The 24060-nt window shown below is 44.3% G+C and overlaps 1 protein-coding gene and 1 long non-coding RNA gene across 6 annotated transcripts in view; one reads left to right on the forward strand and one right to left on the reverse strand.

Moving 5' to 3' along the window:
- unc5a (unc-5 netrin receptor A) overlaps positions 1-11282 on the reverse strand; it is a 105936-nt gene extending 94654 nt beyond the window's left edge. Inside the window, exon 1 of one of the 5 annotated variants that reach the window (XM_029165642.3) lies at positions 10466-11282. In XM_029165642.3, the coding sequence (XP_029021475.1) occupies positions 10466-10544 (79 nt within the window). In that variant the 5' untranslated portion in view covers positions 10545-11282. The remainder of the gene's footprint in view (positions 1-10465) is intronic. The other 4 variants (XM_029165641.3, XM_029165643.3, XM_029165644.3 and 1 more) reach the window with 4 other exon arrangements.
- A 5-nt stretch (positions 11283-11287) lies between these two features.
- Positions 11288-17356, forward strand: LOC129604757 (uncharacterized). The gene is made up of 3 exons (XR_008695945.1): positions 11288-11901; positions 12023-12057; positions 14781-17356. It is a non-coding gene; the product is annotated as an uncharacterized LOC129604757 (long non-coding RNA).
- Positions 17357-24060: the final 6704 nt, after the last annotated feature.

Genomic DNA, 24060 nt, shown 5'->3' on the forward strand with positions numbered 1-24060 from the left:
ATACATTGTCTTGATTCTCGTGTGGTGGTTCAGCATAACCAAACACGCAGTAAATCACTTAGTGGTTCATTTGTGGATTGAATCAAATGGAGACAATACCACAACCCACTCTATAAGCAGTTAATGGGTTTACTTGGCTGCATCATACTTGTGGGACCCAGGGCCCCGCTGTTTGCTTTAGGCTTTGGTAATTTCCACTAAGCTGTGGAGGCTCTGTGAATCAGTGCTGGCCTAACACAAAATGGCAGCCACTTACAGAGGATGGACACAGATAATGTTGAAGTTTATGCTGGATGAAAAACAGTCGCATGAATCTCAATCAAATTATGCCGCTTGTCTCAATGCTGCGATGGGTTTTAATGACCATTTCAATACTGAGTTGTACTTTGCTAGGGACCAAAATCACATTTCCAAATCATCCACTGTCAAGACTCTCAGCCTACTTTAATGAGTGAGGAGAGATAAGGTATGCTGTTGATTAAGGTAATGGAATGTGAAAGGTAAGACAAGCCTGATAAAAGGGAAGCTGAAGGCTGCCAAGGCAGGAGAAAAGCACCTTTGTGAGAGCTTAGACGTGTTATCCAAGTCAGGTAGTCCTTTCTCACGTCGATGGCGCTGATTTTACAAATTTCATCTCGAGTCTCTTAGACGAGTGGGACAATCTGAAAATAAACTTCTTTAGCAGAGTGCAATATTACAAAAGACGTCTGCTGTACAGCAAATCATAGTTTCACAATTATCTAAAGTGATTACCAGGCCAATTTATAGAAATACTCAGGATTTAACGGTGTAACAACAAGAATAACCTGACTCAGTCAAAAACGTTATTAGATAATTACTATTATGGAAATAGCAGCCAAAAGATGTATGTGTGATGTACTGTGTGCTGCTGAGAATTCAAAAGTAATTACGAAATAAGCTAAACAGCACAGGTCTGTGTGGTGAATCAAACTAAATGTCACATTATAACAAATATGGACTTAGTTAGTTCAGGATAGAATGTCCGACCTCACAGCTCTCACTGTGGCACTTCCATCACATATAATGAGAGTGATTCAGAGACATGGTCTGAAGTCTGGCTTTGGAAACTTGTGAAAGATAAAACCAGATGATTCATAGAGTCACTTGAGATTTCAACTGAGGAACAGCAGCAACAATGGAAAAGGTTATAGAGTCACAGACAGAGTCCAACGTGTAGTAATGTGCTTTTTAGTTAGTGAAACGTATGACAGGACAGTACACACACTGAGCGTACAGTGGTGCAGCAGTAAAGTATTACACTACAAGTTACATACAGTACAGCCCTATGTACTGTAAGGCACTTGTCTGTTAGGAGTCAGTCTGGGATTTTCTAAAGTAACTGAAAGGAACGAGACAGCTTAAAGAAGGAAAAAAATTATTAAATCTATTTATGGCTTTAAATTAAAGTGCAGACATATTGTTCCAATTTTGTATGTTAGTGTCAAATGTCAGGAAGCAGTTTGTACTGTTGTGATACAGTACAGTGTAGGTGTTACTGATTATATTCAAGTCTAAGTAGCTGCACTGATTGTGTTGTAAACAGGAACAGGTGAAAGAGCAGGGTCAATCACAGAATACTGCAATTAGGTCAACCTAACAAGAAATAAAGAGACTTATCTCTTCTCTCCCATCAAATGCGTCTTCATCATTTTTCTCCTGCATGTATTGTTCTCTATGCATTTATTGCCATGTTCTCAGTAGACATCAATATAGAACTAAGACGAATGATCACCCTCCTCGGTCCTATGTAAGTCGACATCGCTTCCTGCTTTTAACAGCGAACCCCAACTCTCCAGAGAGAGCCTGTTCATTGTGGATTAATGTGCCTTTATAAAATTGTCATGTCTGTTAGAGATTAAGGGGACCCAGTGCTCCCTCCCCATGCTAAACCACATCAGTCTGGCACAGTGGAGCCCTCTGGTGCCACGAGGGCTGGACCGAAGGAACATGCCACAAGAGAATCCCTGTGGGACTGGAGTCCAGTGGTAAGATTCAAAAAGCAATATTAAAAAGGTTAAGACTGATTAGGCTATAGTATATTAAATTACCCACACAAAATACATTTGTTGTTTATTGTGAATCTGGACAGATTCTATGAGAGCAGTGGTTTTAGAATTGTAACTTTGGACAATGACTCTTCTATTTACCTCTTTGATTACATTAAAACCAGGAGGCCTGTCAACAGGCTGAAATCCACACTAGATCTGCATGTGGGAAATAGACGACTAAAATCCAACATGGAGAGCACAAACCTTATATCTGTACAGCTGTGGGGGAAAATGGCTAATAAGGGTCTGCTTCACTTGACCTCACTCTAAATTCCATTGATTATCACACATGTACAACGTTTGGCCGACAGTCCCAGTAACTTACATCATAATGCTGCTCAATATTCAGAAGAAAAAGACAACAAATTAGAGAAACTGAAGAGCGGCACCTGATATCTATGACCACTCAAGAGATTACACCGATCCCACCTCCCCATAGGAGCCGATAGTGTATCTACAGATCAACACAAGTCTCCAAATAAACACCCAAAATGGAACTAATGATTTTTGCAGGGGTTTCACACCGTGTATGTCCCAACTGACTTTTCAGCTTCAATTAGATTGTCAAATCTCGAATAATAGAGATGAATAATCCTTCATAGTGTCATTGGTTTATGAGTGATGGGATCTTCTGATTTGGGAGTAAAAATTTGCCACTGTGATTTAGAAATGAAAGACGGATGAAGTCATTAGAGAAGCTGTTAACAGTATTGTCTGAGCTGCTCTGGGTCAGTGGCCAGTGTGCAGCCACCGCTCGAAATTGGACATGGGCTCACATTCAATAAACGACAGCCGCGTCAAACAAATAACTTCTTATATTATTGATTAGTGGTCAGCAGATGTCTGCAGCCCCAACTACATGACAGGCAAATTAATTAAATGAACAAATTGTACGCTGTTGTTTTTCCTGAACGAGTTGAACAGTGCCAACTCCCAGAAGAAGCAACAGCAGAACTACAATCAATAATCTGTAGAAGCACATTAAAGTCTGCGAAACAGCGAATGCACATTATTCAGTGTCAAATTAAGCTAAAGTAGCAGCATAGACTCTTACATCAATTAGAGCAGTGCTACAGTGAGATCATACTTTCTTTTTGACAGAGGAGACTTGGACACTAAGAACAGCATTATAGCCTCCATCCACCCACACCAAAATTAATGCTGGTGTCAGTTTATATCTGTCAACTGACTGCACACACTAGACTGATCCAAGATCGGCTGCACAATAATAATAAGCATATCAACATTTTGTATAGATGCTAGAAGCTGTTTAATTAGACAGGGTAAAGACCAAGGATGACGAAATGAACCATGAAGAGTTTCATAAATCAGACCCGTGGTAGGACAAGGTTTGATAGTTAATTTTAGATTTATTTCATTTTAATCAGATTTGCCTGGGTGGTTAATAGTGGCTTATTATTTACTGTGGTGTAACAAACTCAGGACACATTTATTCCGGCTTTACCCAGATTTTTAAGTAAACAATGTCTTTGCCTGAATCCTAATTGCCGTTGAAATGAGCAATGCTTTGTTTGGCCTGTCACCAGAAGCTCTGCGTGTACTGTACTCTGACAGTTGCAGACTTGAAATGCTGGAATTAATACACACATCAAATATGCCGTATTCACATCCAGTGAAAAAGAAAGCCCAAGGATTATAATCACACACCATCGCTAAAAGCAAATGACGTCTACTACACAGCTACATTCAAATAAATCATTACAATGTGTCGAAACTTAACACAGAACTAAAACACTGCACAAAAAAAAAACATTCACTCTGAGGCGCAGCATCATCTATCCACAACACACTGAGCATAAGACTCAAATATTAATCACAGTACGGTATCTGATAAGAAAATATTTCAGCAGTTAATTTACAAGAGACTTTTGTAGACTTGATCAAACATTCATCATTGTCAGTTTTTGAAATGGATTATGTTCAAGGTGTTCTCTGAAAGAGAACAGCACATATTGAATCTAGTTGGCTGCCAACTCTTAATAGAACAAATTCAACATGGGTTTCTGAGGGGACTGTACTGTACTTACAGTGGAGCAATGCCTGGGCAAAGGTAACAGAAAACTACAGTATAAGGAGAACGAGAGCTTGACATGGTTACAGGCTGTGGTGCAAGTTTTTAAATTAACAGGGAAAGTTTGCTTTACAGGACTCTGCTGGGCAAGAAGTCTAACTGAGTAGTTTTGTGCTGGTCTGGCTTTGATTGCACATTGTAATAGTTAAAGAAGGTTTTCTGGAGCTCAGATTGGATCAATATTCAGTGACACACTGGTGGTTTCTACCTTTGTATATAGTTTTATACTTGCATTAGTCAAGAAGAATGATTAATGTAAAGCAGTGCGGCTCCAACTATTAACCAAACTCTAACCAGTTGTTGTAAATCAAGTTGGTGCAGTGTTGTAAATGGTTAGGTAACATCACAAGACTGTGTTTCTCTAACATCACCTAACCTTTAATATCAACTCTGCAGGAAGCAGCGGCTAATTAACAAAAACAATGGCAGAGCGGTGCTGCCGTGTACTCATCTTTTGAAAATCAAGCACTGGTTGCAAGAAACTGCAGGTGTGAAAACACACTTTGATTCAACATCAATGAATTGTCAGTGGACATTTAAATCCAAAGAAGCCATAATCAAGTGCAAGGCGGCCTGTTAAAAACGAGTGTCTCTGCTCCGTGCTAGCTGTGTTGTCACGACTAATTCTGTTAGAGAAAGGACTTGAATGTGCTTCTCTGTGAGCCGCGGGTTTCTGATGGCCTAGCTGGGAAAATGTGCTGCCTGGCTTTAAGCTCTGAATGTGTAATGTTCAGACCCCATTTTACACGCGGAAATTGTTTGTTTGGGAAAAACAATAACAGAGGACCTACATACAGATCAGAGAGGCTGTGCACTTGTGTCTACACATTTGAAGTAGATAATAAATGGTTCATGTTCTCTGGGAATCTACGTGCACGATGTCACAGTACAATTAGAATATTTTAAGAGGATTCCAGGTACAATTGGAAAAAGAAAGAAGCAAACAATAGAGAAAGTGCCTAACCTGACCTGGTCTGTTTGTTTCTGGTCGTATCCATAAGCAAAGCGAGGGGACAAACTATAACACAAAATGACATTAACAATGTTTGAATGTATGAATTCTGAATTATTAACAAGCTTGCTGCTAAAGCCAGCATATTCTAACCCTACATCACACAACATGCTGTCTGGCTCAAATGAGAGTCAGCTCTCTGTTGACTCAGTTGAATTGCTTGCCTAAGGCGTCAGTGCCTGGACACATACACATAATTAGGAAAGGTCACCGTGCCTCCTGTCTTGTCAACAAAATCACTTCAAGATGACAAATTCTGGCTCGGGCTAAGCCAGACCTCCCTGAGATACCCTTGCCAATCAAGCGCCAGTAGGAATGTCTGCGTAGCCTTAGGTGTTTTCTAATTATGTATTTTGCATGGCATTGCTAAATAGGGCTAAGCATACCAATGAGCCATACATCGGGTTGGAGGTGTGTTTTTCCTTCAAGGTTGAGGAGAAACAGACAAAAATGTCATTATCTTCAAACTTTAAACTACAAGCTGCTGGAAATAAAAGTGACAACTTCACGCTAACATCACTAGACAACATTTACTTGCCTGTCAAACAAATTGTAGATTAGACACTACTGAAGCCGTGAGTCAGTCTGCCAAATGCAACTTTATATCAAATGACCTTCAGAGTTTTAAAGATCTTTTTTCCATCAAGTCTTGAGCAGAATCCCCATCCAGTGCACTATATGATGAAGTGGAAGTGGCCTGCACATCGCTCCCTGGTGGCCTCACGAAGGAACTATTAATCTATGGCTCTCCATATTGCATTCAGATGTGCTCTCCCCAGCCGCCACCTGGCCTGAAGTAAAGGCCAGGAGAGGACCCAGCGGACTGGACACTCTCTTGTTATGAGCTGCACCAAGACACCTCTGGGTTTCTAAGCACTTCCTCTGACAGTGACTGATGGCCAATTAACCATTTGGAGAAGAGTATTGATCACTTGGAGAAGAGGAAGGACCTGGGAACATCTCATAACACACCACTATTCTCAGTGCACGGAGCAAGTGGCCAGACAGCCTATAATGTGCACTAAAAACAAACATGTGTCTTATACTGTGTGCAGCTTAAGCACACAACAGTCCAGCTCAGTGGTTGGGGTTCTAGTCAGTCCATAAAAGAAGTTCTGGGAAAGAAAACTGCAACATTAACATCTTTCATTGGGACTGACTTGCGGATATCAACATCAAGCTTCACTGTTCGATCCCAAGGTGAAACATCTCAGCATGAGAATACAGTAGCATCTCAGATTCAAGGTCAGCTCTGCATCAGGTTTTAGGAGAGAGAGAGCAGGATGACCTGGGGAAATAACACTCGATTAGACCCTCCAGGGAAAGACTCCCAACTCAGCTCGACAAGCTCATCCTTGACTCATTGGTGGCCTTGGGACACGATGGCGGGTTGGTGGCACAGGATGGTGCCGCATCAGAAGCCTAACAGCACACACGTGGAGCAATCTGCCGACAGCTGATACCATGTCAGATGCCGTGGCCTTCTGTGAATTATGCTCCAGGTTACCCGTGGGACGTGGGCTAATCTCATCCCACTTCACAGCTGATAGGTCAATTTTATGCTACCTAGGTAGAAAAGCACAGATAGTGATTACTGTGCATTTCATTTCAGGGTGGAAACGGCCCAACTTCAAACCTTAAGTGCTCTCACATAGACCTGAATCATAGAAACGGTGTAATTGGAACAAAAGGGCAGAGTTTGACAGAGATGTAGTGGCTTCTCAAAGCCTCTGCACAGATTGCAGAAAATAACCCCAATGCCTCCCTTCTGCAAGGATCATCCTCCACGTGTCCTCGGCCACACCTGTGTCCTTCCCTTTCTTCAAGACTGCCATTTGCAAAGGATACGTGCAGGCACATAGTCCCCTTACAGATAAGGCACCCGGGCATTTGTCACCAAATGGAGCGTGCTCCTACTTGCTTAAAGCCAATCTGTGTTGACATGCACTGTTTACCTCTTATTCATTTATGCTGAAGTGTTATCTCTGCCTCCATTAATCTCACTAACATCAACCCACAAAAATACATTTTTGGAAGACTGCGGCCAAGTAGTTGAATTAATCCATTTTTAGTCTAACAAACAAATTAATATGATGGAAAGAAACTTAAACAATTTGCTCCTCCCTGTTTTGCAACAAAGATATTTCAATTCTGTTTTTCCGTTGTGATGCAGTCCAATTGAAATTCAGAGGCACAGGCTTCCTAACAGACATCTGAACTCCTCGAGAGTGAAATCATATACTTTTATCCTGATTGCTTTTTCTAAAGACTATTTGCCTCCTTACATCATACATTATGCATTTTTACATCATGCCAATTTGCTGAATATGTATCAGCAGTTGACAAAATGAAACCCTCTCCGTGAGACTTTCCTCCACTGTGTCACAATCATCAGTGTCATTTGAATTCATCTCCAATGGGGGTGAAAAAAAGAATTTCTGCTAAATTATCACTTCTTTGTAAAAAACTACATTCCCACAAATACATGGCGATCATTTGCCATGCATTATCTATGGGACAGAAATGAAGTGCTTTTAAATTTCTTTGACCAGAAGGCAATTCCCCTCAATAAATTATGCTAATTCTTGTCTTTTGCTCTCCTTATCGCATTCTTTAGTGAGTCAATGAGGAGAAACAAAACTTACTGCAAGAAAGACAACTTTGGGATGATTCGCATTAGGATGATGGGAAGTCTGAAAAAAATAATCCTTTGTATTACTGTACTAAGAAGGTGCAAGTTGCAAATGACTGTATTATGCAATAGATTTCTGCTTGTTGTCATTTAATGGCCACCTCCTTGCATCATCATATGGTTTACACCCCGCGGAAATTACTCTGAGGTGACTGTTCACACAGGTAGGAAGATGCCTGATACCAAATCCCATGTTCCCTCACTAAGCTAGACAACAATTGCTTGGCAACGCTCTCACTGGGCAAAGGGAAAAACAAAGAACAGAAAATTCACAGATTTTTGTATTAGCTATCCGTGGCTACCTGGGTTTCGTTATTATTTTTTCAGAAAGGTAACAAGAGACTAAACGCGCAACCTTCAGGGCAAGTTTAAATAAAAAGGGAAACAAGAGAAGCAACAGGAGTCAGAATAATGTGCGCACACAGACCAGCGGAAGCCATGCACTTCTGCTGCAAAAGCATGCAACTCTTTGTACTGCTTTCCCTGTGTGCGCACACAGTGCAGTACAGTCTCTTTGTTCCTAAGGCTGAGAGCGCACCTACCCCCTATGTCCAGCCCGTCAGATCACTCACAACACAGGGAAAAGGCAAAGTGCTCAGCTAGCTCAAATCTAGATTGACAGGCCTACCTTTATTACTGACTGAGTTATGTTTCCCTGCAAAAAAGACAAGTCGGCTTTTGATAGCGATGAATGCCGAGTCAGCGCCTTGCCTCTCTACAGAGGCTACCTCGACTGATCTGGGCAGAGGCGGCCCCGGTCCTGATGTAGAAAGACCTGGCTACCAAATTACCTCCCAATACATTTGAGGAACTTCCTCTGTCCTATTACAGTAAAGCAGCCTGTCCGCTGTGATAGGAGCTTAGAAAGATGCTTGTACTGACCGAATACATGACAGAGTGAAAGACAAGGAGGAAGGTTCATTACTAAAACGGTGTATAAAAGAGACAAGAGAATAAAAAACCTGCACTGAATGAAAGGCAGGGGAAACACCCTTCACAGATCACCAGGCTATCACAGAGCAAACAAAGACACAAACAGTATCACACCTATGGGAGTTTGGGGTCTTAAATCAGCCTTCAGCTACGGGCCGTGGCATCCAGAAGAAGCCAGAAGTGCAAAACGAAAGCACAGGGACACCAAACAACTTCATGGTACAAGCATTAAATCCTTTTTAACCAGCAAACCCATCAAAACATCACTTCCAACATGCATCAGGAAATGACTTGCAAATACCAGCGCACTGCTACCTACTTAGCGTGATATACGACGTCCCCGGAGCACGACTGTTTATTTAAACCTAATATATTCATAATTATACACTAATTAATGCAAGAGAACCCCCCCCCCTCTTAATTCATCATCTCCGTGTCCTGAAGCGAGAGACACAAATTACACCAACTTTCCCATGTTTGTCTTCTGTCCAAAGCAAGGTTAGCGGTTCGAAAATAAGCGCGAGGCAAATGACGTGTGAAATCCTCCTGTTCTGAACACTTACCAGCAGCCTCCAACTGCGGGGCATTGAGAGATGATGGTTAGCATCTGGGAGATGGAGTAAAGTGTTGGAATAATAGTCTAAATGTGTAAATGCTGAGAAGGTGCATTATGGGAAATCAACAATCAAGTCACTCTATAGTGGGATGACTGGGTTTATATTTATCACGAGTGTCATAATTAGGATTTGTACACATGTTGTATGAGCTAATTTGAGTTTTTTAATAAATAATCTAATAGTGTTTGAAACAGAAAGGAAATGTGGGCACATTTTTCCACAAATGGCTTTTTTGCTGCTACTCAGGGAAACTTCTCTCCAGTCATGCTGCTCCAGCCTCCGTTAGTGATTGCCTTGCACATCCAAACGCATTTGCATGCAATCGGGAGTGTCTGGCCACGCGGCAACATCATAAAATGTAAGTCATCAGCGCGAGTAGGTCGTCGAGCAACTCCGTAAAGCTGTCACCGTCCTGCGAATGCAGCAGGAAAGAGTCCTGACCGCGGAGAAACGCGTGGGGCTCAACGAGCCCGTTCGCAGCCAACGGAGCAGCGGGGCTGCACGGACGGATGGAGCCGCGGCGAGCACGGACCTGCTCCGGGCTGCACGTCGTCAAGATTTACAGGCTCGTTTTGCCGCTTGTGTTTGACACAGACTAACAAAAATGAAGCGGCCGTTGTTTATGATACAGTCTATCATATAAAAAAAGGTCCACGGGCCTTAAAGTGCACGGAGGCTCGTGGCTCTTTGAAGCAGGTGTCGCCCCAACTTGCTTTAAAGGGCTTAAATTGAATATGCTGATACTAGTAAGTGCTCGGCTCAAGTGTTAACCTTGGCGGACATGTTAGGAGCTACGGAGTCAGACGTGTAACCTTGAAGGCGCAGGCTAATTGACGGGAGTTAGCGCTGGCAAATTAGCGAACAATAACCGCTGCCAACAGCGTGCTCCGTCACGCGCGGCAAGGACAGAAACAAACAAATCAACATGGCGAACAACTTATCACGCGTCGTATTTCGGCGTGGAAGCTACTTACTGCGCATTTCCCCCCGCGAATAAGACACACAAATTAACAGGACAATTAACCCGTGCGCGATAACGCCATAACTCACCAGTGCAGGTGAAGCCGGCGAAGACGAGCCACAGCACGAGGAGCGCGGCGCGGACAAAGGGGCCCAGAAGTGAGGGCATCTTCGTGTCGTTTAAGCCCAAGTTTCAAAGAATTTAAAAAAAAACAGGAACGGGGAGCGGAGGGGGACCGCTGAGCTTTTCGAAGAAAGGTCCGGGGAGTAGCAGTTAACGCCTGTCTGTCTCTTTTTCACAACGCCCAAGTCTTCAACACATATCCTCGTGCCGCGCCGTGGCCATCGGTATCCCGCTCGTGCGTCTCCGTTGCTCAGAACAACGCATCACAGGTGTGGTAAATAAACTGCCGCCTCGCTCGCGCCGCAGGTTTTACTGTACTGTTATTTCTCCCAAAGCCGCTTTCCGCTCCCAACTCTCCTCCTCTCTCTCTCTCTCTCTCTCTTTCTCTCCCCGAGCCGAGGATGGAGGCAGTTTCTCTCGCTTCCTGTCACTTTGCCGCCGTCGCGAGGAAGAATACCTTTCTCCGATTGCGAAAACTGCAATAATTGGCATCAGAGGAGGAACATCTGCTTGCGCAGCACTGCTGGCGTGTTGTGAATCGGGGAAGGTGTACGCTGCGATGGTCGGAGCCGCAAAACCCGGAGTGGAGTCCGCGCGCTCGCTGGCGACGGAGCGTCCTGAGCGCGCCCCGCCGTGTTCCAGCCTTTCCTTTTATTCCTGGCCCAGCATTTACATATCTTGAATAAGCATAACTAACCACATATTGGGCAACGCGAGACAGAATGAAAATGATTTCGTCCGCGCGGCTGCTTTTCATCCTCCCGCCGTACATGGAAATGATGGATATGATATTCACTCCTGTAAATGGGAGGAATCAGGTCGCTCGCTTTGCATGCAGATGCGCACACGCGCGCCACATCTGCATGTCGTTGAGTTTCACTTAAACATGCCTCGGCTGCTTTGTCTTGGGGGCTCGTGCGTGCGCTGCCGGCGCGTCGCGCACGTGGAGAGGCTCCCGTGAGAGCGCACACCTGTCTGCAACCTCAGTCCAGGATGTGACTTATGCTCCAACATAGACTGCTCAACCATGCCTTTTACGAGGCTGCCAGTATTGACAGCACATTATTAATACACTTCAGAGGGGGTCTGTATCTTTGTTTATCCATTTCTCCACTCCCACATACTAGTCAGCAGAATAATAAGTGGAAGCACAGAACCGGACCACTGTCTTACCAGCTAATTACGGGGCTCATGTAGATGGATGATTCTTCAGATAGAGTCCAGCTATTATACAAACTCATTAAGCTTTCTCTCCATCCAGCATCCCTCGCTAAAGGTCAAAGTCACAGTCAGGATGACGGCGCGGACGCGTGCGCACGCACGCAGGAGCCTCACAGATCCTGCAGCAACGCGCCCCGCAGTCGAATCCTCCTGACGGGGCTCCGACAACGCGAAGAAGAGGGTAAAGCGAGGCAGGGGCGCAGCAGCGAAACGGGAGCGAGAGAGTGACTCAGCCTCGGTCACTTGTGAGGTTGCTCGTAATGATCTCGCTCATTCTGCTAATCTGTTCTGTGTCCTATCAGGCAGTGCAAGATGGAGAGCGTCTCTTCTAGTCACAGTATGTTCCTTCCTCTTTTTTTTTTTGGGGAAAAACAACCTAGCTACATGCATTTCAAATGAGGGAATGGGAATATGTAGAAAGCTAAATGCACAGTGGGTTTTCTGGGGAGCTCGGCTGTTCTTGTATGAATTATTAGTATGCGTTTCCTCGCTGTGATCCACGTTTTGGAGTCAAAGCAGTGCCCGACCTCCCCCGCAACCCTTCCCTTTCCCGTCTCGCCGGGTCCGGGATTCTCCCCCTGTGCTCTCTCAATCAGCCCACAATGAGCAATCGCAGCTCTTTGGGGAGTTGACACATTCAGTTGTTCATCGATTTGTGGCGTTGTAATTAATTTTCCCTCCATCATTGGCTCCAGTTACAATATCCTGAGACTTAAAGCAGCTCGCACCGGCCCACAATCAATCACCAAACCAGCACGGAACCACCATTCCTCTTGTATCATCTTGAATTATTCAGAGCCGCCGTGATCCAATGAGACCGGACCCGATGACAGATAAGTATTATGAAAACATGAGGCACATTTGTATGTTACACAATGTTCACGCTTGTCTTCCGCTCTCCACGCATAAACGGCGCAATTACTCTCCCCCAAAATATGCAAGCCATAAAGACAAGTGATTCTCCCGGTCGATAAGCATCGATCCAACAGAGGTGTCCGGTATGAAATTAATATTATTTATTGTTTACAAACAAGCCATAAAGTCCCACGAGGAGGATGCAGTGCAGACTCTGTCTGCATTCCAGCACAGACTTGTGGGGAGAGAGAGAAAGCGGGTGTATCAGCTTCCATCATGACCACAGCTTCACAGCCTATTGTTTTGTTTATATCAAATTAAACTGCAATGCTACTCCAGAGAGATATAATTGACCACAGTATCAGATTAAATGACTGTAAAGATCTTAATAAGCCATCAGCGGATTGCATATTACAGTACTTTGCAAACCACTTATGAGGACGCAGTCCAGTGAGGATGAAATTGAGGTTCAGATCTGCATGCCACAGCATTTTAGCCATTAATTACCATGCAGAATGACTGTATGATGATCAATAGTGTATCAATTTCATTAAATACTATTGATATGGGCTCAGGAAATTCAATTATGACCTAAATTATTTCCACTAATGTCGGAAAAGTAAGTATTACTTTAACATTATGGCATCTCCAGTGGGTGGGCAATATGGATTTAATGCGTGAGACCCAACTTCGCAAACAAGCATTCAGCACATTCCGCACGCAAACGCATCAGCTTTTACTGCACTCGTGGTTATTGCGCGAGCTGCGGCTCTCGGTGCACCAGTAAAATATGTTATGAGCCGGAGACGCGACGTATTGCTGTGACTTTGTTTAATTAAATTATTTCACACAAGTGGAGATAAAATAGCCCGTCGTGTGATCTCACTACGTCTTGTGCAGTTGAGTGAGGAGCAAAAAACCAAATGAGAGTAAGAGATGGGGAGGGGGAGGCTATGGAAGAGTTAGGGGGGGGGGGGGGTGAAGGCGCCTACTGAAGGTCTCTCATTTCAGCCGCACAGACTGCTGATGAAGCTGAACTTCCAATATCCCACTACTTCAGCTCTGATGATTTCTCAATTTTACAGATATGGCCTGAGAATGTGATTTGATGAAAATGTAAAATGGGATAACCACCAAATCATATGAAATGGGCTGCTTTTTATTCCTTGACTATAAATCAAAAGCAGACACTCCAGAAATTAAAGTTGATTTTGTGTTTTTTATTCAAAGAGTGGCTCTTCTGACTCGGAGGGAGATTGGATGTCCGGTCGTAGCCCTAAATTAAGATTCTCCTTTCATTCGGCTCTGTTGTGAGAGCTCAGCCCGGGCGGCGTTCGAGTGTGGCGCTTCGCAGACTTGTTTCAAAAGAGAATTCAAACAATTTATTCGCCGAATGTGCTTCCATCGCAAATAGATTCCTCTAATCTAAAACACTGCACGAGTGTTTGGAAACATATGATGATTTCATTTTCTCCCACATTCGGGGTCATAAATAAATTTGCATTTTGTCAGCAAAATGAGCTAACTGACTTGTAATTCATCAAAGCTGCTGCTTAGCAGTCCAACACATGGTAACCTGATTCTTCTTCCTCACAGCTGTGTGCTCTAATAGGTGAGGAGCAAAAAAGAGAAGCACTTCCATCCTAAAGAGCTAAAACAATAAAATAAAGAAGAGGAATGAACTCCGTGAATGACACACTTTCAAGCGCGCTTTAATTCTGAAGAGACGCATTTGCATAAGGAACGCATTTTGTTTACAGCTGCGAATGTGAACGTTAAGAGAGCTCAAAGAAATACAAAGTGCTCAGGTATGTGATGGAGTCTAAAGAGGATGTGATTTACTCTGTGGAGACCCAGCATGAAAAAGCTTCGGCGGTATTTTTCCCTCCTTGCATTTATCCTGTTTATTTAAAACCTCGTTCGCCCGGGAAAGAATCATTTCACGACTCTATTGGAACTAACAAGGAAATGTGCGCATTGTGAGCGCGTTTGATGCTCCGCACAATAGATGCCAGTAGAAATGTGTCAAGCTAAAGCAGGTTCCCCCCCCTCCACATTTCACTCCTATAAAAAAAAAAGGTTTCCTGAAATATGTTTCCTGGGCCGACATCCTTGTTGTTGTGAATGTCACATTGTCTCAGCGTGCGCGGGGAGAGGCGACTTTGAATGATGCTGAATGTTTTATGGCTCCGTGCTTTTTCCCAGAGCTGCTCCGAGGCTCCGATGGGAGGACCTGGTCCACAGCTGCCGGACGAACACGCTACGCCTCCAAAGGCCACACATCAGCCCACACAAAACGCTAAGTGCCACCAGACTTTTCCTTTAAGATGCTGCAAGTTGACTCATGAAATAATATTACTGTGTTTATTACAGAGGCTTTTCAATCAGTACAGTAGTAATGCCTTTTAACAAAAGGCATTTTCCGACTCCAAGTTATTTGTCTTTTTATTCTCCACCCTTATCTGGTCTCTGAGAGCTGTTTGCTTGTTGTTGGACAGGACAAAAGCAACTAATTCTTTTAATTATCACTTCACCTGGCAATCATGTTATAAAAGCTTATTTTATGAAATGCCCATGAGTAATTAACTAACACAATACTCCAATCTACTCTATCAAATATGACGTCTGCAGTTGTCTCACAGTTGTGCAAAGAATATTCTTCATACTTTGGTTCGTAATGTGAAACAGTTTTTACCGATGTTTTCACTTTGTTTTATTGATAGTTTTAGTTTGAGATGAATTCTGAATCCACCCACTGATTGTAAAGACGCTTCTGTGTAATTATACACATCATGGTGACATCTACAGTATGAGCCCGTTCTATACTGTACCACTGTATGTGCTGTGGTTATATTGGTATCACAGAGACGTCTCAAGATTTCTATTAACCTAATACCTTGTAATGTGCTCTTCTTTCACACCAGTAATTATGTTGCACCATTTTACACATTCTTAAAGAATCCAGTCACTTCTGAAATTCATTTTCAAATCCAGTGAACCATTTAATTAACACCAGGAAATGTTCCAACACACCTGCTTTCACTAGCACATGTTCATCTCTAAAAAAAACACATGATTTGTACAGGATGTGATGGATGAGTGTTCATTTCAAAACTGCTCCAACACTGGAGAACATATGTACCAAAAATACCCCTTGATAATTTGCTTGTAGTGACCTTCGGCGACTCGAACTGTCCATTTCACCCCCGTAAAGGCGTCGAGTAACGATGAAGCGAGACGTGAGTTTGTGAAATCGCTACTCAATTCTCTGGTTGACATTTGACATGCAAATAGATTTGGTTTCCATGTTAATGGAATGAATGGATTTTTGTGTCACACAACAGACCCGGTTCAGTGACAGTTTAATTACCTGATATTTTCCAAACATATTGATATGAGCGAGCTCTTAGCTCACGATTATAACATGCTGCAGCCGTAATGTGTTTCATGGAAAACCTCCTCAACAGATTTTGACATCGCTTCGCTGTGATGCCGTTTCGCCCGCTCCCAACGTAAACAGCGGCCGGCGCATGTACACTACGTGTTAAAATCTTTATTTGCCTCCGTGCGTCTCTTTGTGCCGCGTCCAATCTATTTGTCTGAACACATTCTTGGGAAGATGTCAGAGCGGTATTGATAGAGCGCAATCGGGAGGCGAGTGCACATATTGTTCACTCTGTACACATCCTGCTCATTCAATTCTGGGAAATTGCTCTGCCTCAAAAAAGGTTGTCATTATTTTGTCACTCAGCGTCCCAGGTGACATTTACAGCAAATAACCTCACAGGCTAAAAGAAACACCACAGAGAAAATATGAAGTAATGTGTTTGACTTGAAGGAAGGACAGGGGAAGTGGAGCTTTGTCTCAATGATACATGTGGAAACACTGAAAGAGTTAAATGAGTCTAGAAAGGAGACTAAGAAGTATGAAAGACTTCACTTTGACCAAAGTCTCCACTTGTACTTATGAATTAACAATAAATAATAAATAAGCAATATCAATAAACAATACATTTGTGTCAGTGGAAAACTGAATACTCTGTCTTTTATTTAGCTTAGTTCTCTGTAGGATGCAGATTAAAGTAATTTGATCCCCTCAATAAAATCTCCTCCACCTTTTTCTGTTCATGTTGTTTTATGGCTTCGCTGTTGTGTTTAAACAAAGGCCAGACCGCGGGCCGCTCTAAAGGCCATGCAATTATCCTTACCCATTGCGGCGAGTTGTATGGGCGCTATTAACTCTGTATGGGTGATGTTTTTCATGGAGCAACCGGATTTTCTTCTGAGTGCTGCACTCACGAGTCCTGCACTGTACCTGCCACAATGACAGATGGCTGCATTAGTAATCAAGCCAATTCAAAAAAAAAAAAAAAAAAAACGCAGCCTTGAATTTGATGCAGGATAGCGGCTGGAGGTTGCTTACCTGCTTACCGTCTCCTCTTATCTCCACACACAGAACTCCAGCCGCTATCTTTTAAGGTTATATTTTAAAGAAGCTATTTATATTTATATCCTCAGCTCCCAGATGTGTATATATACATGAATTAGATTCCTCTGAATATTATCACAGAAGGTGAACTTGCACAGATCACATAAATGTTACAGAAGAAGAAGTGCCTCGCGCACGCATGGGCTTGGCCTCAGCGCTGGAGGATTTCGAGCTGAGACAATAATTTTCTCTGAGCTATTACCAACCGAGTGCAGTGCTCACAACTCCTAAACTTAATATGTCATATTAGAATATTAATGGAAATTGGAAACGCTGACCCCGGCTGAACAGCTTAACCACACGGTGCAGGTCAACAGGCATCGATGTTACAGGCCTCATTCATTACAGGAAATACTTGAGCCTTCTCCCGGGGCCAGTCCCGAGCAGTGTTGGACCCGCGTGTCTGGTCTGTGTCACTCTAATAGATGGCAGTGCTACCGATTAGGCCATCTCCAAAGCTGAGGACGAGAGGTAGTATTTCTGCTCTGGCCCTAATACATGTAGGTGTCACTATTAAGGCCTAAATGTGGGCAGGAAATATAAGAAATCAACATGGTTAGTTTAACACAATGAAAAGGTTTAATGAATATAAATAGAAAACTTATGATGAAATATACGCCGTCGTCCAAAGATGAGATGGGAAATACGTAAAACAAATTCATTACAGGAAGCCTAATAGATGATTAACAGTAAATGCCCTGTGCACTGGTGAGAAATTAGGGCTGCAGAGACACAAGGAGCACAGTTTGACAAATGTCTGGTACCGAATCAGAGCAGGCGCATTGAAGGCGGCGCAGCATTAGAGGAGAGGCAGTTAAATATAACAGCGCCTCTCAACAACATCAGCATCAACTTCATCTCATTCTGCCTCCGCAGCCACAACAACGGGCGCTTCCGGACCCGGGTCCCCTCGTTAGCTTTAGACGTGTTGCGATACGCAGCGCCGGGAAGGAATCAGACAATTGCAGGACGACTTATTCAGCCCCCCACAGACGCGTCCCAAAGTAAACAACACACACCATCTCTGTGAGCCCTGCGCGCAGAGGTTGACTTAGAAGAGTCGGACCTCCCAGCAATCATGGAAAATAAGCTAGTAAAAATAGTTCAAAGAGCCATAACAGCAGTTCCGAGAAAATCCCTTCCATCATTTATCTGCTGAACCTCTCCATCAGCAGAAAGTGCTTCACTGGTACCGTACCATCATCGCAAACAAATACAGATTTAGACAAACAAATAAATAAATAAACAACCCAAAAAATAAATAAACCTGCACGCCTTCGCTGGAGGAGTAACATGCTCACTAGCCAGAAACAGTAATGACACTTCTGCAAAGCCCGCGTGCAATATTGTTGATTAAGTGCTGTCATGGCAACAATAGTATGCGATAAGCTCCTCGCTTGATGCCTTAAGCATTTAACGTTGTCAACACCTGAAGCGCCGGATTAGTAAAAGCCTCGAGCGTGGGCTGTCTGAGAATGGCTGGGTGACATATTGTTAAGTGTCTGCCAGCTATCGAGCTCGCGGGGTATCATCTGTAGCCCACAACCAGGGCTGAAATTGATGAATGGTGCAGCTTGAAAGGACTTGTTTAGAGTTCAGTGAGACAAGCTGTCCCAAATAGATTCAGAAGATCACATGTCAGCAGGATACGGAGATATTCTTACTGAACCAAGGTTGTGCAATGTTATCCGGCTTCCTGATGGAGCTGATTTTTGCCCCCCGGTGCCGCTGCTCCGTGCCCCCTCTGGAGGAAGGGGGGGGTTTATGAGCGGAGATGACATATCGGGACCGAAATTACAGCAAACACGGGCGAGACAAAGGCTGAGCGTCTGCGCGTGGGCGCTCCTGCTTTACTCCGCGGAGCAGCGCTTGGGAGGATTTGCAGCCACAATGTGAAGCTAATTAACAAAGAAACACCAAATAGGTTTACGGCGTAGTTTGTGCACAGGGCGAGAAGGAAATACGTGCAAAACGGAGCGCAAACGAACGCAACGAGCCTGATGTAAATAAAGCTTTTAGAACTTGAGCGGGTGCTGTAACACCTTGACTCACGTCTACCAGCTTGTTTCATTAGGTTCTGTGGTCGTAATTAAGCAGCCAGTGATGTAATGAACTTGATTCTAACTCAACAAAACATTTATCCTTAAAAATGATCCTCAGATTGTGAGTAATTGATTCATCACCACTTATGGAATCAGCCTCATGTTAGAGACATTTACTGTATATGCTGTGGTTTCATAATAGGAGAACAGATTCATTAAGTTTAATACAGCTTTATATTAAAGCACTAGAACGTGATACACATATCAACAAACTGGTCAGCGCTAACAAAATAAATAGATCGCTGTTTTTACACCTCACCCTCGATGTCGCAGTAAAACAGCGTGAGCAGTAATGTTCAACACCTGAGACCCGGAGCCGTAAAAGGCGTTAAATCGGAGGATGCGCGGGTTAGAAGCTGTTCTCGCTCTATTAAAACCAATATATGCCACTTAGTGTCAGCTCCAGCCCGTCGGTGTGACTTTGGATCCCATGAATCACAACAACGCTTCAGACTTTGATGGAACTGACAAACTTTAGAGCTGATACGATCTTTATTGTGTCGGCTCATCACAGTGATTTACTGAGTTTACCGAGGAAACTGTGTGCCGTGCAACAGTTTGTCTTCATCATGCGAGAACATATTATGTAGATGTATGTATATTGGATTTGGATCAGTTGATGAACTGCTCCACAGTTATGTTTATGGTGAAGGACACAGATCCAATGGAACCACATACATACAAAGGCTCAAAACTAGTCCGACATCACAATTTGAACCCAATTTTCACATTTGCATAACATATGGAACAAAAGGGAGAACCACCAAAAACACAATGGCGTGTGTAATTTGAGATTGAAAGACAAATCTGATTCATTACAATGTTCAGTTTTTGTCAAGTTTATCAAGACGCACACACACAAAAAAAAATGCAATCACTGTAAGTTTGGCTCGCCCGCATCAACCTCCCACATCAGCGGTGTGTGTAGTCCTCTAATGAGCTCTAGTGTTATCAGCCAGAGGGCAGCGGGGTCAGCGCCGGCGCGCGCTGCTGCTTGTAAGCTTTTAAAAAACCTATTTAACTTGGTCCCTTAGCATTTGCATAGCGCCACGCCGCGGCCCTGCCCTCCCTTATCGCGCATTTGAAATTTGTGACACCGCGTGGAGTCGGTCAGAGAGGCAGACACGGCGGCCGCGTGCGTCCTCGCCGCAGAGGTGACTGGATCGGGTTGCAAACAATATCAGCGGAACATGAATAACAGCGAGTTTAACAGCCCCCGGTGTCTGACACAGCACTTCTCATCCCAGAGTTAATGATGCTCGGAGTACAGTAAAGTTCCCTGTCATACAACGCAGCCCAAATAATTACTCTTTGTATTAACCAAGGCTATGACATTATGGTTTTTAAAAAATATCATTTCTGAATATTGCAAACTTCTAAGATTAAGGGCTTTGGACAGCGTCATCTATTATCCAGAGAGCGGGAGTTAAGTGAACAGAAAAATAAGTGCTGTTTCAAGCTCGTCTGAGCTGAGCCCAAATTAACTACTAACAGTTTGACCTACTTCATACCCAGTGGGGCTGGGATTTTTTTTTTTTCATATTTGCTGATGAGGCCAAAGAAGAAAGTCACATTAAGTGCATGGAAGGAGGCGAGTCTTTGAAAAACAAATAAGGTGGAGAGCAAACAGAGCTGAGCATGACGCGCATGAAGCAGATGACCTTTTGACCTCTGCCTGAGCGACTCACACCATACAGAGATGCTGCGTTACACAGCAGATGATGCTGAGTGTTAGCATTCATACTAACCACACCTAAAATGAAAAGGACTTGTCAGTTAGTCACAGGGAGGCTAATCTATTCTTCATGGAAAAGGAATCCGGCAGGGATTGAATCTTTATTCCTGCCAGGCGTCCTGTTTCAGCGTCAGATCTATGAAAAACTAATATAAACACAAATGCACACCAACGCGCGCACACACGCGCACACGAGAGAAGGTAAACAATGTTTAGCGAAAACAAACATGATTGCAGCCCCAGAGAGGAAATCGAGGCTCAGGACTAAACTCTCGGATGTGCTGGAGCTTTTCCGAGCCGCATCCCGGTCTGCCGGAACCCATCCCCGCGGATCGTCCCCCCGCCGCGAGCCTCGCGCGCGCTCGCGCGCACGCGAACACAACAATATGTATTCATCAGACCTCGGCGCTGTTAGGGGCGAGCCCCGGTCTGGCGTTCGGGGCATCAGTATTCATCAGGTGGCGGGTGAGCGCGCGGAACCGCTCCTCAGCATTCGCGCCGCGGCGCCGCACATTAAAGGATTTGCTTTACTCATCACTTGTGTGGCAACAACAAATAACCTAATTAAGCTAAGCCGTTACTCGTGCTACCGGTTGCCGCGCTGGTTGGAGGAGGATGCGCTCGCCCCGCCCCCTTTTCCCTCAGCACTGTGATGCCTCAGCAGAAGAAGTCGTTTTCCCTCCCGAGCGCGAGCCGCCGCATCCGGTATTAACCCCGTTAACCCCCAGGCAGCCAGGAATAGCAGCGCCGCGGGTAAAGGGACGCCTCTTGTTTTAGCGCCTGTCACGCATCACACAGCCGCTAATTTGAATATGACTGCGACTGGAGGAGTACCTCGGAGCACGTGTCACTAAGCAACCGCCATGTTTAGCTGCTGCTCGAGACCTGCCGCTTATCGCAGGCAAACGTTGGGTGATTGTCGCTCTTAAACTGCGGGAGCCGGTGTTTGCGCCAACGCAGCAGGCGCAAAGCGAGCTGGACAGGACCAAAAGCTGGAGTCCGTTGTTCAGACTAAATCAGTAATTAGCCCTCAGCTTGGTGACTTAGCTCACTGTGACACTCGGGTGATTCGTTGTAAGCTGTCGGGTTCTCTTAGTCAGGTTTCAAACATCCCGTGGCTGTTAGCTTGTGTTGTTTAAGTGAATTAAATCATTAGCAGGTAACGTGTGTTCCCTGCTTTCAGTGCTACAAGTCAGACAGCACCAGTCTTACTACACTATATTAATAATTCAACTAAAATTATTCACCATATTTACGTAATAATGTGATTGTTTTTGACATAGTTTGAGAATAATGTTTTGGCCCACACCGCATTACATGACTTCACCAGCCCTATTAAAATCACTTTTTAAAGCTTAACACGTTTGACAAAACTTCAACCACCAACATGCTCTTCACTCTACGTTTCAATGCCACCACTCAATCCACTCTTTGGTGTCACCTTGTGCATCTGAGGGATGATTCCAGTGTCACTACGTGGCTGAATGCAGTACACGGATCACTGATTTAGTAAAAAGTCTTTCTGTGCTTTAATTTGATTAATTCAAACTTGTTTTATGTGGTATGGTGCTATTTAATAAAGTGGTTGTATTATTCATGGGGTTTGTGTTTAGAGTTTCTGCAGTGGGAGCGGAGTCTGACCTGCTACACAGTTTGGTGAGGAGAGCGGATCAGGCTGCATGCATGAATCTCTCACAATGAAACTATTCATATCAGTTCAACACGATAAATTGATTTTATTTCACTTGACCTCACTTGGAGGCTTATATTTCTGTTGTTAGCGAGAACAGATTCATTTTGCAGGTCATGAGATTTTAGCCAGATTTCGCCCACGGTCCAAAGCTGCCTGACTCCCAGTTGCACGAGTAGCAACCGCCGAATCCACGGCGAACTCTCCGAACGCGCCCGCGTTTCTTGAGGCTTTTGACTTTTGCATCTTGCAGCTTTGGGCCAACCTGGACCCTTGACTACTGAAAGCCCAGCATTAACCCGGAGCCCGCATTAGGCCGAAGGTTAAAGACATCACAGCTCAGGGTGACACCCTCAGGAGCCCATTCCTTGAGACTCTTCGGCTGCATTTGTTTGACTAGTAAAATATATCAAGTGAGTCATTCTGATATCAGGTTCAGCTTAAATGGTTGCGAAGCAGCGCTTCTCAGATTTGATGTCCGGGCCTCTGCGGACAGGGTCGGGCAGGTCGTCTGTACACTCTGCAGAATTCCTGGACATTGGGCGATATCGCTGGCCGCAGCTTGCCTGATCTGGACAAACACGGGCAGCAGACAAACAGGGAGCGTGGGCTGGCTCTGATAACTGGCCCAGGTGAGCCAGCTTCGTGCCCATTGCGATCATAATGAAATAACACCTGAGTCATTATCATAAATGGCGCTGTGAGCACCATTCAACTGCTCGCGCTAAGATAAGTGTAATCTCTTTGTATCGTCTTCCCTCCGTTTTCCACCTCCCGCCTCGTGGATTGATTTGGCTTGGTGGGCGACTCGGAGCCAATTTTCATTTCCAGTCCATCCCTAATGTTATCTCGGCCATTCAGCAAACAACAAAACTACACCATCAACAATAAAAATGAACCTTAGGATGCAAATGGTACAGCCCACATAAAAGTCCGGAATTAGTTCCAATCGCTGTTATCCGTGGCCTTCTCCCTCCTGGTTTTTCATAATAAAAATGATTTGTGCTCAGCGTGTCATAATTGCCCAAATTGCTGAGCTTTACATACCTCCAGTTTGCTGCCAGGGCTTCTCTCCAGCGCCCCGGCAGCTGAACACAACGCGCCATAAAACGCGTCCTTCCATGGGACCGGCGTCCGCGCCGCTCGGTTCTAAAGGGCTGCGACTTTTGCAGTCTGGACGTTGAGCACACACCAGCAGGCGTTGATTAGGGGCGAATGCGTTAAATAGAGAGGAGCAGGAAACAAAAGCAGAAAAATAACCTGAACTGTTCTTTAAGGAGCGCTAAATCACACACTCCTGAGGCGAAACAAGTTATATGACCTTTGAAAAGCACCTTCAACTTATTGCTGCATAAGTCCTGTCCTGGTAAATTTCCCTGGGCGTGCATTATTTTGTGCATCGACAGACATTCCTATCAAAGGAATCTAAAAGGAAAAAAACAAAAAAAGCACAGCGGCAGAGACAGCTG

Source organism: Betta splendens, chromosome 10, assembly GCF_900634795.4.
Source record: "Betta splendens chromosome 10, fBetSpl5.4, whole genome shotgun sequence".
Lineage (NCBI taxonomy): Eukaryota > Metazoa > Chordata > Actinopteri > Anabantiformes > Osphronemidae > Betta > Betta splendens.